Genomic DNA, 11,338 nt, shown 5'->3' with positions numbered 1-11,338 from the left:
AGCTGGGGAGGTGGAGGTTGCAGTGAGCCAAGACCGTGCCATTGCACTCTATCCTGGGTGACAGAGTGAGACTCCATCTCAAAAAAAAAAAAAACAGCAAAATGACACTATGCCAGGTATCAGGCCGAGGCCTTAAGAAACTGGCATCTTCCATTTTCTGTCACTTTAAATGCTTTCTCTTTAACCCAATCCCCATGCTCTCAGAAAGCCCAGGCAGCCCATGGAGAAAAACCAAGACCCTTGGTCCTCAGCCCTAGCAGGGCTCCCAGCTAACAGCACCAACTTGCCAGTCACGTGAGTGAGCCATGTTGGAAGTAGAACTTCTAACCCACCATTGAACCATCCCAGCTCACACTGCATGGAGCAGAGATAAGCTTTCACCATTGAACCTTGCCAAATTGCAGATTCATGAATAAAATAATTTTTTTCAATAACTTAAAAAAAATTGGGGGAGGTGGCTTATTATGCAATAGATAACCAGAACATCAGCCAAAATGACAAGCCTGTGCAGAAAGGCAGCCCTTCCCAGGCAGGATCACAGAGCTGTTTGTGATGTCATGTCATCCTGAGTCTCACTGAGTCCTGGTTGGCCAGGAGCCCAAAGTGCCTTTCAACATGTAGAGTAGAAGTCTGTGGCAGTGCCCAACGAGGGTGACCACCCCTCATGTCCATGCCAGGAAACAGGTGCAGACCTGGATCCACGGTTCTGTCTTGCTTATAACCTTCCACCCCCAGGTGGCTGCTGGAGTCTACTGCTCTCCAGAGTTTTGCCCCAGATACGCGGAGAGCAGCCTGTTCCAGCTGGTGAAGGTGGACGTTGAATACCAAGGGACATCAAGCAGTGCCCACGAAAGACCCTAGGGAGGGAATGCAGTTCGTGGGGAAGGCTGAGGGATTACTGCCCCAGAGGAATGTGCAGCTTTGTGCAGGGCGACTCAGGTGAACATTCACGTTTGGTACACAGAGCTCTGAGAGGGGTCTGTGCTGAGGCACACACAACCTACACAGTGCCCTCTAGGCACACACTCTCTAGTACAGTAGCCAGTAGCCACCCATGGCCATTTAAATTTAAACTAAAAATTTAAAAATGTTAAAGAGCTATGATTAAAATGATCTTGAGAAAAGGATAAAAAAAGAAAAAAGAATTTTAAAGCAGTTTCTCAGTTACATGAGCTATGTTTCAAGTGCTAAGAGCCACATGTGGCTAGTGGCTACCATACTGAATAGTGCAGATGTAGAACATTTTCATCACTAGAAGTTCTGTTGAACCCTATTGTTCTAGGCCCTTCAAGAGAGGTCCGTGACATGCAGTGGCTCACGCCTGTAATCCCAGCAATTTGGGAGGCCGAGGCAGGCAGATCACCTGATGTCAGAAGTTCGAGACCAGCCTGGCAAACATGGTGAAACCCTGTCTCTACAAAAATACAAAAATTAGCTGGGCTTGATGGCAGGTGCCTGTAATCCCAGCTACTGGGGAGGCTGAGGCAGGAGAATCTCTTGAACCTGTGAGGTAGAGGTTGCAGTGAGTCAAGATTGCGCCACTGCACTCCAGCCTAGGTAACAGAGCAAGATTCCATCTCTAAAAAAAAAAAAAAGAGAGAGAGAGGTCAACAGAGATGGCCCTGTGGCCAAGTCCATGCGAACAAATGCAACAAACAAAACAAGGGCTCCTGCTGAGAGAACCACAGGGATGGCCAAGTTTGTCCGGCCACTTGGGAGCTTTGGGGAGCAGCGTGAGTGACTTAACCTGAACTTTCTGCCTCCCTTCGTAGTCACTGGTAACATTTTTTTCCAAACTCCTTATTAATATAGTCATTTCCTACTTGGGGGTATCAAATTACATAACTTAATTATCCATGACGTGCAACAAAAATGCAGCACAGCATCCTGGTTAAGAACATGGACTCCAGGCTGGCGCAGTAGCTCATGCCTGTAATCCCAGCACTTTGGGAGGCCAAGGTGGGCAGATCACCTGAGGCCAGTAGTTTGAGACCAGCTTGGCCAATATGGTGAAACCCCATCTCTACTAAAAATACAAAATTAGCCAGGTGCAGTGGTGCGTGCCTGTAATCCCAGCTACTGGGGAAGCTGAGGCAAGAGAGTCACTTGAAGCCGGGAGGCAGAGGTTGCAGTGAGACCAGATCACCCCATTGCATTACAGCCTGGGCAAAAAGAGCGAAACTCCGTTTCAGAAAAACAAAAAATAAAAAACAAAAAAAACATGGACTCCAAGGCTGAGCAGGGTGGCTCACCACTAATCCCAGCACTTTGGGAAGTTGAGGTGAGAGGATCCCTTGAGGCCAGGAGTTCAAGACCAGCCTGGGGAACACAGTGAGAACCTCTTATTAAAAAATAAAAAAAAAAAAGCAGGGTGTGATGGTGCATGCCTGTGGTTCCAGCTACTCAGGAGGCTGAGGTAGGAGGATCCCTTGAGCTGGGGAGGTCAGAGCTGCAGTGGGCTATGTTCTCACTACTCCACAGCCTGGGTGACAGAGTGAGACCCTGTCTGGAAAAACAAACAGGGCACGTTGGCTCACACCTGTAATCCCAGCACTTTGGGAGGCTAAAGCAGGCGAATCGCCTGAGGTGTGGAGTTTGAGATCAGCCTGTCCAACACGGCGAAACCCCGTCACTACTAAAAATACGAAAATTAGCCGGGTGTGGTGGCAGGCGCCTGTAATCTCAGCTACTTAGGAGGCTGAGGCAGGAGAATCACTTGAACCTGGGAGGCGGAGGTTGCAGTGAGCCAAGATCATGTCCCTGCACTCCAGCCTGGGCAACAAAGTGAGACCCAATCTCAAAAAAACAAATAAAGAAATACATGGACTCTGGAACCAAACTGCCCAAGTCAGAACTCAGTTCCACAACTTACTAGAGTGACCAAATTATTCATTCTCATTCTCACAGAGCCTGGGTAAAAAGGGGCTAACAGGAATTCTATGAGGGTCACATGAAATAACATAAACATAATGGTGCCACAAAATAGTGAACACAATATATATTCGCTCCAATGTTCTCAAAACCTAATCTTATTTGGGTTAAAAAAAAAAAAGGCCTCAGTGGAGACTTTTGGAAACTTGGTGAGTGTCCTTAATCACCGTATCCTTCCCTGCTTCCATTTTACAACTCTCCTTCAAACCCCCTCAGTCCTCCTAATTTTTTCAGGGCCCTCCTCCTGGGTTAGTGGCACATGGCTCTAGTGCAGCTGCCCAGAGCCTGGTATCAGAGTATGAAGACTTTGATCTCAGGTGAAGCCATTCTCTTTTTTTTATCTTTTTCTATCTTCCGTGCTGAGGGGTTAGGCGCCCTAAGTACTAAGTGTGTTTCAGGAGGCTGGAATCTCATACAGTTTCCTCCATTGTATGCTTCTTTCTCCAAATCTTTCTCCTAAGATTTGGAGAAAGAAGCATGAGAAGCTAATGATGCAGGAGTTGCCTACGCTGGCTCTCACTTCGTGGTCATGCAGTTGAACAGGCCCTTGGTGAAGGCTGAGGGCTGGTGTTCTGAGTGTTACCTGCTCGCAGACAAGGGAAGTATAAGCCGGGCCCTGCCGGCTTCTAAGGACTGCGTAAGAAACAGAAGGCGTAATAAAAGCGCAATTTCCTATAAACTTAAATGCTTAAGGGCTGTTAGCAGTTTCCCTGCCCCGGCGGCTCCTTTAAGAGGCGGCGCGTTGCCAGGGTGCTCTGTGGCGTCGCATTCTCATTGGTGGGCGACGGCGAGGAGCACCTCCGAGGCAGCCATTTCCAACGAGCTGGCGGGGGCGAAAGATGGCGACGCCCCTCGGGTGGTCGAAGGCGGGGTCAGGATCTGTGTGTCTCGTCTTCGATCAACTAGGGGACGTGATTGAGTCTCAGGAGGAGTTGATTCACCAGCTGAGGAAAGTGGTATGCAGCCAGGGGAGCTCAGGGAGATCGGGGGGCCAGGGCGTGGGCGTGGCTAGAACGCACGGCCCATGGCGTCATCAGGAGGAGGCCGGGCTCAGGAGCGGACCTTCCTGAACCAGGGAATTTTAACTAAAATCAAGCCAAATTCTCCATTCTGTTTGCCTGGTTGCTGCAAGAGCTGGTAGAGAGTCCCTGAGCCTCAGTTTCCTCATTTTCAGTGGAGACGACTTCACTGAGTTCCCATGGCCCTCTTGTGCAGGCAGAAAAACTGTGTCTCCCCTTCTGTTATGGACACCCTGCCCCAGAAAAGGCAGTGCCATGCTGAATGCAGTAAGCGCAGATTTGGCCCTTGCCAACGCTAACTTCGGGGCCTCCAAGAACTTTATGTCCCTTAGCTTTTGCCTTGTCAATCAAACCCCAGCTAATGGGTACAAAGCATTGCAGTCACAGATTTCTTGGGTAGGCGTGATAGAATCCTAACCAGCTGGAGTTCATGGTTTTCAGTCTTAGAAGGTTGGGATGTGTCTCCATCTCAGAAGTAAAACTGGCTTCACATCTATTTCTCACTCTAAGTTGTTCTTAGACAGTTTATTCCCTTCTGGGAAGTTGAATGTGGGGGAAAGGGGAGAGAGGTCCTATTTGCCACCCTAATGCTGACATTCAACAAAATGTATGGAACTCTAGGCACTGAATTGCCTTTGATTCCCAGAAAGTACCCAGGTCTTTCTCTTGGCAGCTGACCTTGGCATGTGTGTCCTCACCATCCAGAGTGCTTTTCTCTCTATCCCTTTTCTGGCCTACTGTATAGTATATAGCAGTCAGATCTCAGGTCTAATGTCCCCTTGTCTGGAAGTGATTCTGACCCTTCCCCAGGCTGGGCCAGGGGCCTCCTCTGGGCCCCAGATCCCCTTATGTCTACCCATCAAGGCACACAATATGTTAGAAGTGCTGGCTGTGGACTGCCTCCTCCATGAGACCAGCTGCTCCTTGAGGGCAGCACTTAGAGCTGAGTCTCAGTTTATCTGTGGAACTGAATTCTCCTTTCTCAGGGCCTCAGTCTCATCCTAGGTACCACAAGCATCATCCTGTTACCCGCTTTTGGTCCTGGTCCCTAGAGGGCACCCCTTCTACCCCAGCCCCAAGCCCTCACTCAGCCAGGCTCTGTTGCAGATGGTTCTCCAGGATGAAAATTTTGTCAGTAAAGAAGAGTTCCAGGCAGTAGAGGAGAAGCTGGTGGTAAGTAATGGCCTCTGCAGGCTCCTTAATCTTCCCCCATTTCCCAGGACCCCTGTGGTTAGGCAGGCTCATTAAGTATTGGCCTCTGATGGGTTCAATGGCTTGCTCCTGTAATCCTAGCACTTTGGGAGGCCAAGGTGGCAAATCATTTGACGTCAGGAGTTCTAGACCAGCCTGGCCAACATGGTGAAACCCTGTCTCTACTGAAAAAAAAAAAATAGTCAAGTATGCGTGGTAGCAGGTGCCTGTAATCCCAGCTACCTGGGAGGCTGAGGCAGGAGAATTCCTTGAACCCAGGAGGTGGAAGTTGCACTGAGCTGAGATCTCACCACTGCACTCCAGGCTGGGCAACACAGTAAGACTCTGTCTAAAAAAAAAAAAAAGAAAGAAAGGTTGGCCTCTGAGAACCTCCAGCCCCAGTAGCAAGGCCAGAATCTCCCTGTATTCTGGCTTCTATGTGTCCCTCTGAGAAAACGGGCTGGTTACAGGGGTCTAGGAGACCTAAGGCAGCCTAGGGTAATGAGGTGACTGCTGCTGCCCCTGCAGGAAGAGAAAGCTGCCCATGCCAAGACCAAGGTCCTCCTGGCCAAGGAAGAGGAGAAATTACAGTTTGCCCTCGGAGAGGTAGAGGTGCTGTCCAAGCAGCTGGAGAAAGAGAGGCTGGCCTTTGAAAAAGCGTGAGTGGGCCTCAGTAGCAGGTGTGGGGTTTGGGGGATGCATCTGCTTGCCAACCTGCCCACCCTCCCGTCTTATCTTCCCCACCCAGGCTCTCCAGTGTCAAGAGCAAAGTCCTACAGGAGTCCAAGAAGGACCAGCTCATCACCAAGTGCAATGGTAGGCGGGAGGCCCATGCTCCCCACCACACTTATATAAATGGGCCCTTTCCTAACTGCCCAGTGCCTGTGTCAAAGGCAGGGCTTCACGCTAACACCTGTCCCCAGCTAAGGATACATGCAGGCCCAGGTGGGCCACACCTTCGAAAAGGCTTTAAGGGACCAGGCAGGCCACGGAAATGAAGGAAGCAGTCAGTGTACTATATTCTTCACCACCATAAAGAAATGGGCTTGCTCCCATTTTTCCTGAAACATACGACCTTCTTAGTCTACCTTTTGTTTTCCCACTTTGATGGGTTAAAAATAGTGCACTTTACTCCTAACTCTGATACAAGAGGAACACAGGGTGAGCACTGTCCTATTTGGGAGCTGACCCTTAATCTCAGGGTCAGGATAGGGAAGGGTGTACATGCTGATAGGGGGCCAGGATTACCAGATCTTTAAAATGGAAATAAGGGTTGTTTTTATTTTTATTTATTTATTTTATTTTATTTTGAGACAGAGTCTCGCTCTGTCACCCAGGCTGGAGTGCAGTGGTGCGATCTTGGCTCACTGCAACCTCCGCCTCCCGGGTTCAAATGATTCTCCTGCCTCAGCCTCCTGAGTAGCTGGGATTATAGGCATGCGTCACCATACCAACTAATTTTTGTATTTTTAATAGAGACAAGGTTTTGCCATGTTGGCCAGGCTGGTCTGAAACTCCTGACCCTGTGATCCACTTGCCTCAGCCTCCCAAAGTGCTGGGCTCACCATGCCTGACTATTTTTATTTTTTTAAGACTAGGTATCACTATGTTGACCAGGCTCAAGTGCCTGGGCTCAACTGATCTACCCACCTCAGCTTCCCGATTAGCTGGAACTACAGGTGTGAGCCACCAGGCCCAGAGAAACCAAGTTTTGTTTTGTTTTGTTTTTTTGTTTGTTTTTGTCTTTGAGACAGAGTTTCACTCTGTCACCCAGGCTGGAGTGCAGTGGCACGATGTTGGCTTACTGCAACCTCCGCCTCCTGTGTAGCTGGGACTACAGGCATGCGCCACCATGCCCGGCTAATTTTTGTATTTTTAGTAGAGATGGGGTTTCACCATGTTGACCAGGATGGTCTGGATCTCCTGACCTCGGGATCCATTTGCCTTGGCCTCCCAAAGTGCTGGGATTACAGGCATGAGCCACCACGCCCGGCCTGTTTTTTTTTTTCGTTTTTTTGAGACGGAGTCTTGCTCTGTTGCCTAGGCTGGAGTTCAGTGGCACACGGCTCACTGCAACCTCCATCTCCCCAGTTCAAGCGATTCTCCTGCCTCAGCCTCCTGAGTAGCTGGGATTACAGGTGCACACCACCAGGCCCAGTTAATTTTTGTATTTTTAGTAGAGATGGGGTTTCACCATATTGACCAGGCTGGTCTCGAACTCCTGACCTCAGGTGATCCGTCCACCTCAGCCTCCCAAACTGCTGGGATGACAGGTATGAGTCACCATGCAGCCAAAACCAAGTTTTAATGGAAGCTTTTTTGACTTTTTAGTATTGGCACCTGATTTTGAAATTTTAAAACTATTGTGTAGGCCAACTATTGTGTGGGCTCCCATTTTTCAGCTCTGCTCTGTGCAGATGCCTGCAGGCCACTCATTGGCTCAGTTGGTGCCGTAAGTTGTGGAGCACCTTCAGAACCAGCTACCCGGTGCCCCTACACCTCAGGAGCCTGTCTCACTTCCCAGAATGCTAAACTCCCCTTACATGGTTTAAGAAGTAGGTATGAATTCCAGATGCAACATCTGCTTCGTTCACTTTAGCAGATCTCCAGTAGGCCAGAGCCCAAGTGCAAGAGGTTCAAGGTCCTTCCTGGTGGGGCTCCCACCTGGAGCCTTGGGTACCCTGCCTTCCACCAGTTCAGACTTCTCTCTCCCCTGGTGAGTGCTCTCACTGGGAAGATGCCAGCAAACATCTTGATCTGGCCAGGCAGGCTGACAGGTCTCATAGTAGTTTGGTCACCAGCTCTTGCCAGGGCAGGGCCCAACAGGCAGTCACTACCCCCATGCCCAAGGCCATTGGTACCCTCAGTCTTGCCCTCTCTGTGGGCATTCCCTTACTTCCCAAAAAAGAACCTGGGGTTCTTTCCTGGTGGGGCCAGAGACATCCCTTCTCTAGGCCATTTCCCTCCAACAGAGATCAGTCAAGACCCCAGGGCTTTGGATCTGCTTGTTGGAAGGTGTGTGTGTCATGGGGACAGGTCCTGGCTACCTCACCCAGAATATTCTAAACCCCTCCAGTGGGACACACAAGCCCTCCTGAGCCAATCTGGTGATGTGGACCTCACCCTGGCCAATGCCTCCCACCACACTCCACCTGTACAAACTACCCTTGAGTGGTTTCAGTCTGGTTTTTACATAGTTCTTTACGTTCAAAGAGATTTTCTAACCATTCTCTCATCATCGGGTGCCACAGGCTTTTATTTTCAAAGAGTCACATATATTTCTAATTCTTTTTCCCAAATGAACTTCACAAGTAATACCAATTAGGTGGATGGCCTGGGCAGGAGGTTCAAGAGTCCTCACCCCATGGCCTGGTGAATTCATGTCTTCATTCTCTCCCTGCACCGTCTCTCTTTTCCATGCTGTGCCTTATCTTAAGTGCTTAGACATTTCTGTATTTTCAGAGTTTGTGTTCTAGTTAATCCATGTCCAACCTATTTTTTTTTTTTTTTAAAGACGGGGTTTCACCATGTTGGTCAGACTGGTCTTGAACTCCCGGCCTCAGGTGATCCGCCCGCCTTGGCCTCCAAAGTGCTTGGATTACAGGCGTGAGCCACTACGCCCGGCCACCTATTTTTTTTTTTTTTTTTTTGAAACGGAGTCTCACTTTGTTGCCCAGACTGAAGTGCAGTGGCATAATCTCAGCTCACTCTAACCTCCGTCTCCCAGATTCAAGCAATTCTCCTGCCTTAGCCTCCAAGTAGCTGGGATTACAGGCATGTGCTACCATACCTGGCTAATTTTTGTACTTTTAGTAGAGACAGGGTTTTACCATGTTGACCAGGCTGGTCTCAAACTCTAACCTCAGCTGATCCACCCACCTCAGCCTCCCAAAGTCCTGGGATTATCGGTGTGAGCCACCACGCGCAGCCCCTTGTCCAACCTTTAAAGACAGTAGGATTTTCTTTCTGTGGGAATCAGAATTTTCCAGGGCACCATTAGGAGCAGTTATATAAATGAAGCACCCCCAGATCCATATAGCCTCCTTGGATTTTGATACAACACAGAAAAATTATCTTTTATTTATTTATTTATTTATTTATTTATTTAGAGACAGGGTCTTGCTCTGTCACCCAGGCTGGAGTGCAGGGACACAGTCATAACTCACTGCAGCCCTAACTCCTTAGCTCAGGTGATCCTCTTGCCTCAGTAAGCAGCTAGGACTACAGGCACGTTCCACCACCATGCCCAGCTAATTTTTTTTTTTTTTAGTTTTTTAGAGGTGAGGTCTCACTATGTTGCCCAGACTGGTCTCTTACTCCTGGGCTCAAGCCATCGTCCTGCCTCAGAGAGTCATCTTTGCATCAAATGTGCAAGTAATTTGGGGGTAGGCTTTGTGCCACCACTATCTCACTGGGTCCTCCCCACACCACCATGGGATAGGGCTGTCTCTCTCCCCATCTTTGAGATGACGAAACAGGTCTGAAAATCGAGGCAACTCCATCTTCTCCCACCACCCCTGAAGCCCTAGCACAGGGCTGGGCATCCAGCCAGCCCTCAGGAGATTTGGTTGGACTGGGATGACTGAACTAAGTCATGCTTCTAAGTCCTAAAGCCCCAGGGACATCCCATTCATTCGGTCGGGAAATACACTTTCTGTACACCTACTATGTGCTCGGTACTGTTTTAGGCCTTAGGGATAAAGCCATGAATAAGACAAAGATCCCTGTCCTTGTGTACCTTACACCCCAGTAACGGAGAAGACAGATGAGTAAAATATACTATGTTAGGTAAAAGTGTTAGGAAAAATAAATCAGGGCCGGGCGCGGTGGCTCACGCCTGTAATCCCAGCACTTTGGGAGGCCGAGGCGGGTGGATCACGAGGTCAAGAGATCGAGACCATCCTGGTCAACATGGTGAAACCCCGTCTCTACTAAAAATACAAAACATCAGCTGGGCATGGTGGCGCGTGCCTGTAATCCCAGCTACTCAGGAGGCTGAGGCAGGAGAATTGCCTGAACCCAGGAGGTGGAGGTTGCAGTGAGCAGAGATCGCACCATTGCACTCCAGCCTGGGTAACAAGAGCGAAACTCCATCTCAAAAAAAAAAAAAGAAAGAAAAATAAATCAGGAAGAGGGAGTAGGCAGTACTGGGAAATGTAATTTTTAGATGAGGGAGAGTCTCTCCAAGGAGGCAACATCTGTAAAGATCTGCAGGAGTTGAGGGCAGGCGCCATTCATCTTCCTGCCTTTGGACAGGACTGCCCACCTCTCTCTAAGGACCTTCTCCTGCCCTCATGTGGGTCCTCTGGTCCAGAATAAACGTGAAGTCATTGACAACAATCCTCAAACACTGCACTCCCCTAAGACTGCACAATAAACTCATTCATACTAAGGTAGTAGCAATTCTTCATGGAGAACTCCTGGGTGAGGAGCCAAGCTCTGAAAAGCCCCATGAGGGAATGCCTTATCTCAGGAAGGAGCCCTTGGGATGGGAACCACCTCTCCTCCCTGCCTCTCTCCCCCACAGAGATTGAGTCTCACATTATAAAGCAAGAAGATATACTTAATGGCAAAGAGAATGAGATTAAAGAGTTGCAGTAAGTTATCAGTCAGCAGAAGCAGATCTTCAGGTGAGGGGTCTGGGTCCGGCCGGGGATGTTGATGACACTGAGGAGCCAGATCTCTGGCCCCTACCTACCCTGGGCTGTCCACAGCCCACCACCAGCTGGCTCCATTGCAGGAATCACATGTCTGACTTCTGGATCCAGAAGGAGCAGGAGAGCTACATGGCCCAGGTGCTGGACCAGAAGCATAAGAAAGCCTCAGGAACACGTCAGGCCCACAGCCACCAGCATCCCAGGGAAAAATAAAATGGCCACCACCTTCCTGTTCTCTGGCTGTAATCCCCAGCCTCTGCCTTCTCTGCTCTGGGAGCCCCAGCCTCTAGCCCCTGCCACTTCCCTCCCTCTTGGGTAGTAGTAGGGGTCCACAGGGTAGGGGCTTGTAACCTAGGGGAGGAGCTGGGTCTTTGTTGTCTGGTAGGCACCATCCCTTCTTTGGATATTTAATCCCTTGCTATATAAACAGCTCTTATTACCCAGTAACATCACATCCCACTCTCAGTGTCCTGGTAAATTTAACTCTTTCAACTTGACTACAGGGCAGGAAGCCCTGACCAGAAACTTCAAAGACAGGGG

The 11,338-nt window shown here is 49.4% G+C and overlaps 1 protein-coding gene across 2 annotated transcripts; it reads left to right on the top strand.

Annotated features, from left to right (window-relative positions):
- Window positions 1-2,752: 2,752 nt before the first annotated feature.
- On the top strand, window positions 2,753-10,967 carry SPATA24 (spermatogenesis associated 24). 2 transcript variants are annotated; one of them, XM_012474437.2, is made up of 6 exons: window positions 2,753-3,887; window positions 5,058-5,123; window positions 5,670-5,800; window positions 5,890-5,957; window positions 10,669-10,771; window positions 10,882-10,967. In XM_012474437.2, exons 1-5 carry the CDS (start codon window positions 3,771-3,773, stop codon window positions 10,740-10,742), a joined length of 456 nt encoding a protein of 151 aa, XP_012329860.1. In that variant the 5' UTR covers window positions 2,753-3,770; the 3' UTR covers window positions 10,743-10,771; window positions 10,882-10,967. The 2 variants fall into 2 exon arrangements, with proteins under 2 accessions (XP_012329860.1, XP_012329789.1); XM_012474366.3 differs by lacking the exons at window positions 10,669-10,771; window positions 10,882-10,967 and having other exon boundaries at window positions 2,755-3,887; window positions 5,890-6,212.
- Window positions 10,968-11,338: the final 371 nt, after the last annotated feature.

This window comes from Aotus nancymaae, unplaced genomic scaffold, assembly GCF_030222135.1.
Source record: "Aotus nancymaae isolate 86718 unplaced genomic scaffold, 86718_ANA_hifiasm-v0.15.2.pri h1tg000064l_1, whole genome shotgun sequence".
NCBI lineage: Eukaryota > Metazoa > Chordata > Mammalia > Primates > Aotidae > Aotus > Aotus nancymaae.
Note: the sequence above shows the minus strand (reverse complement) of the source record. Positions and strands in the feature narration are given on the sequence as shown.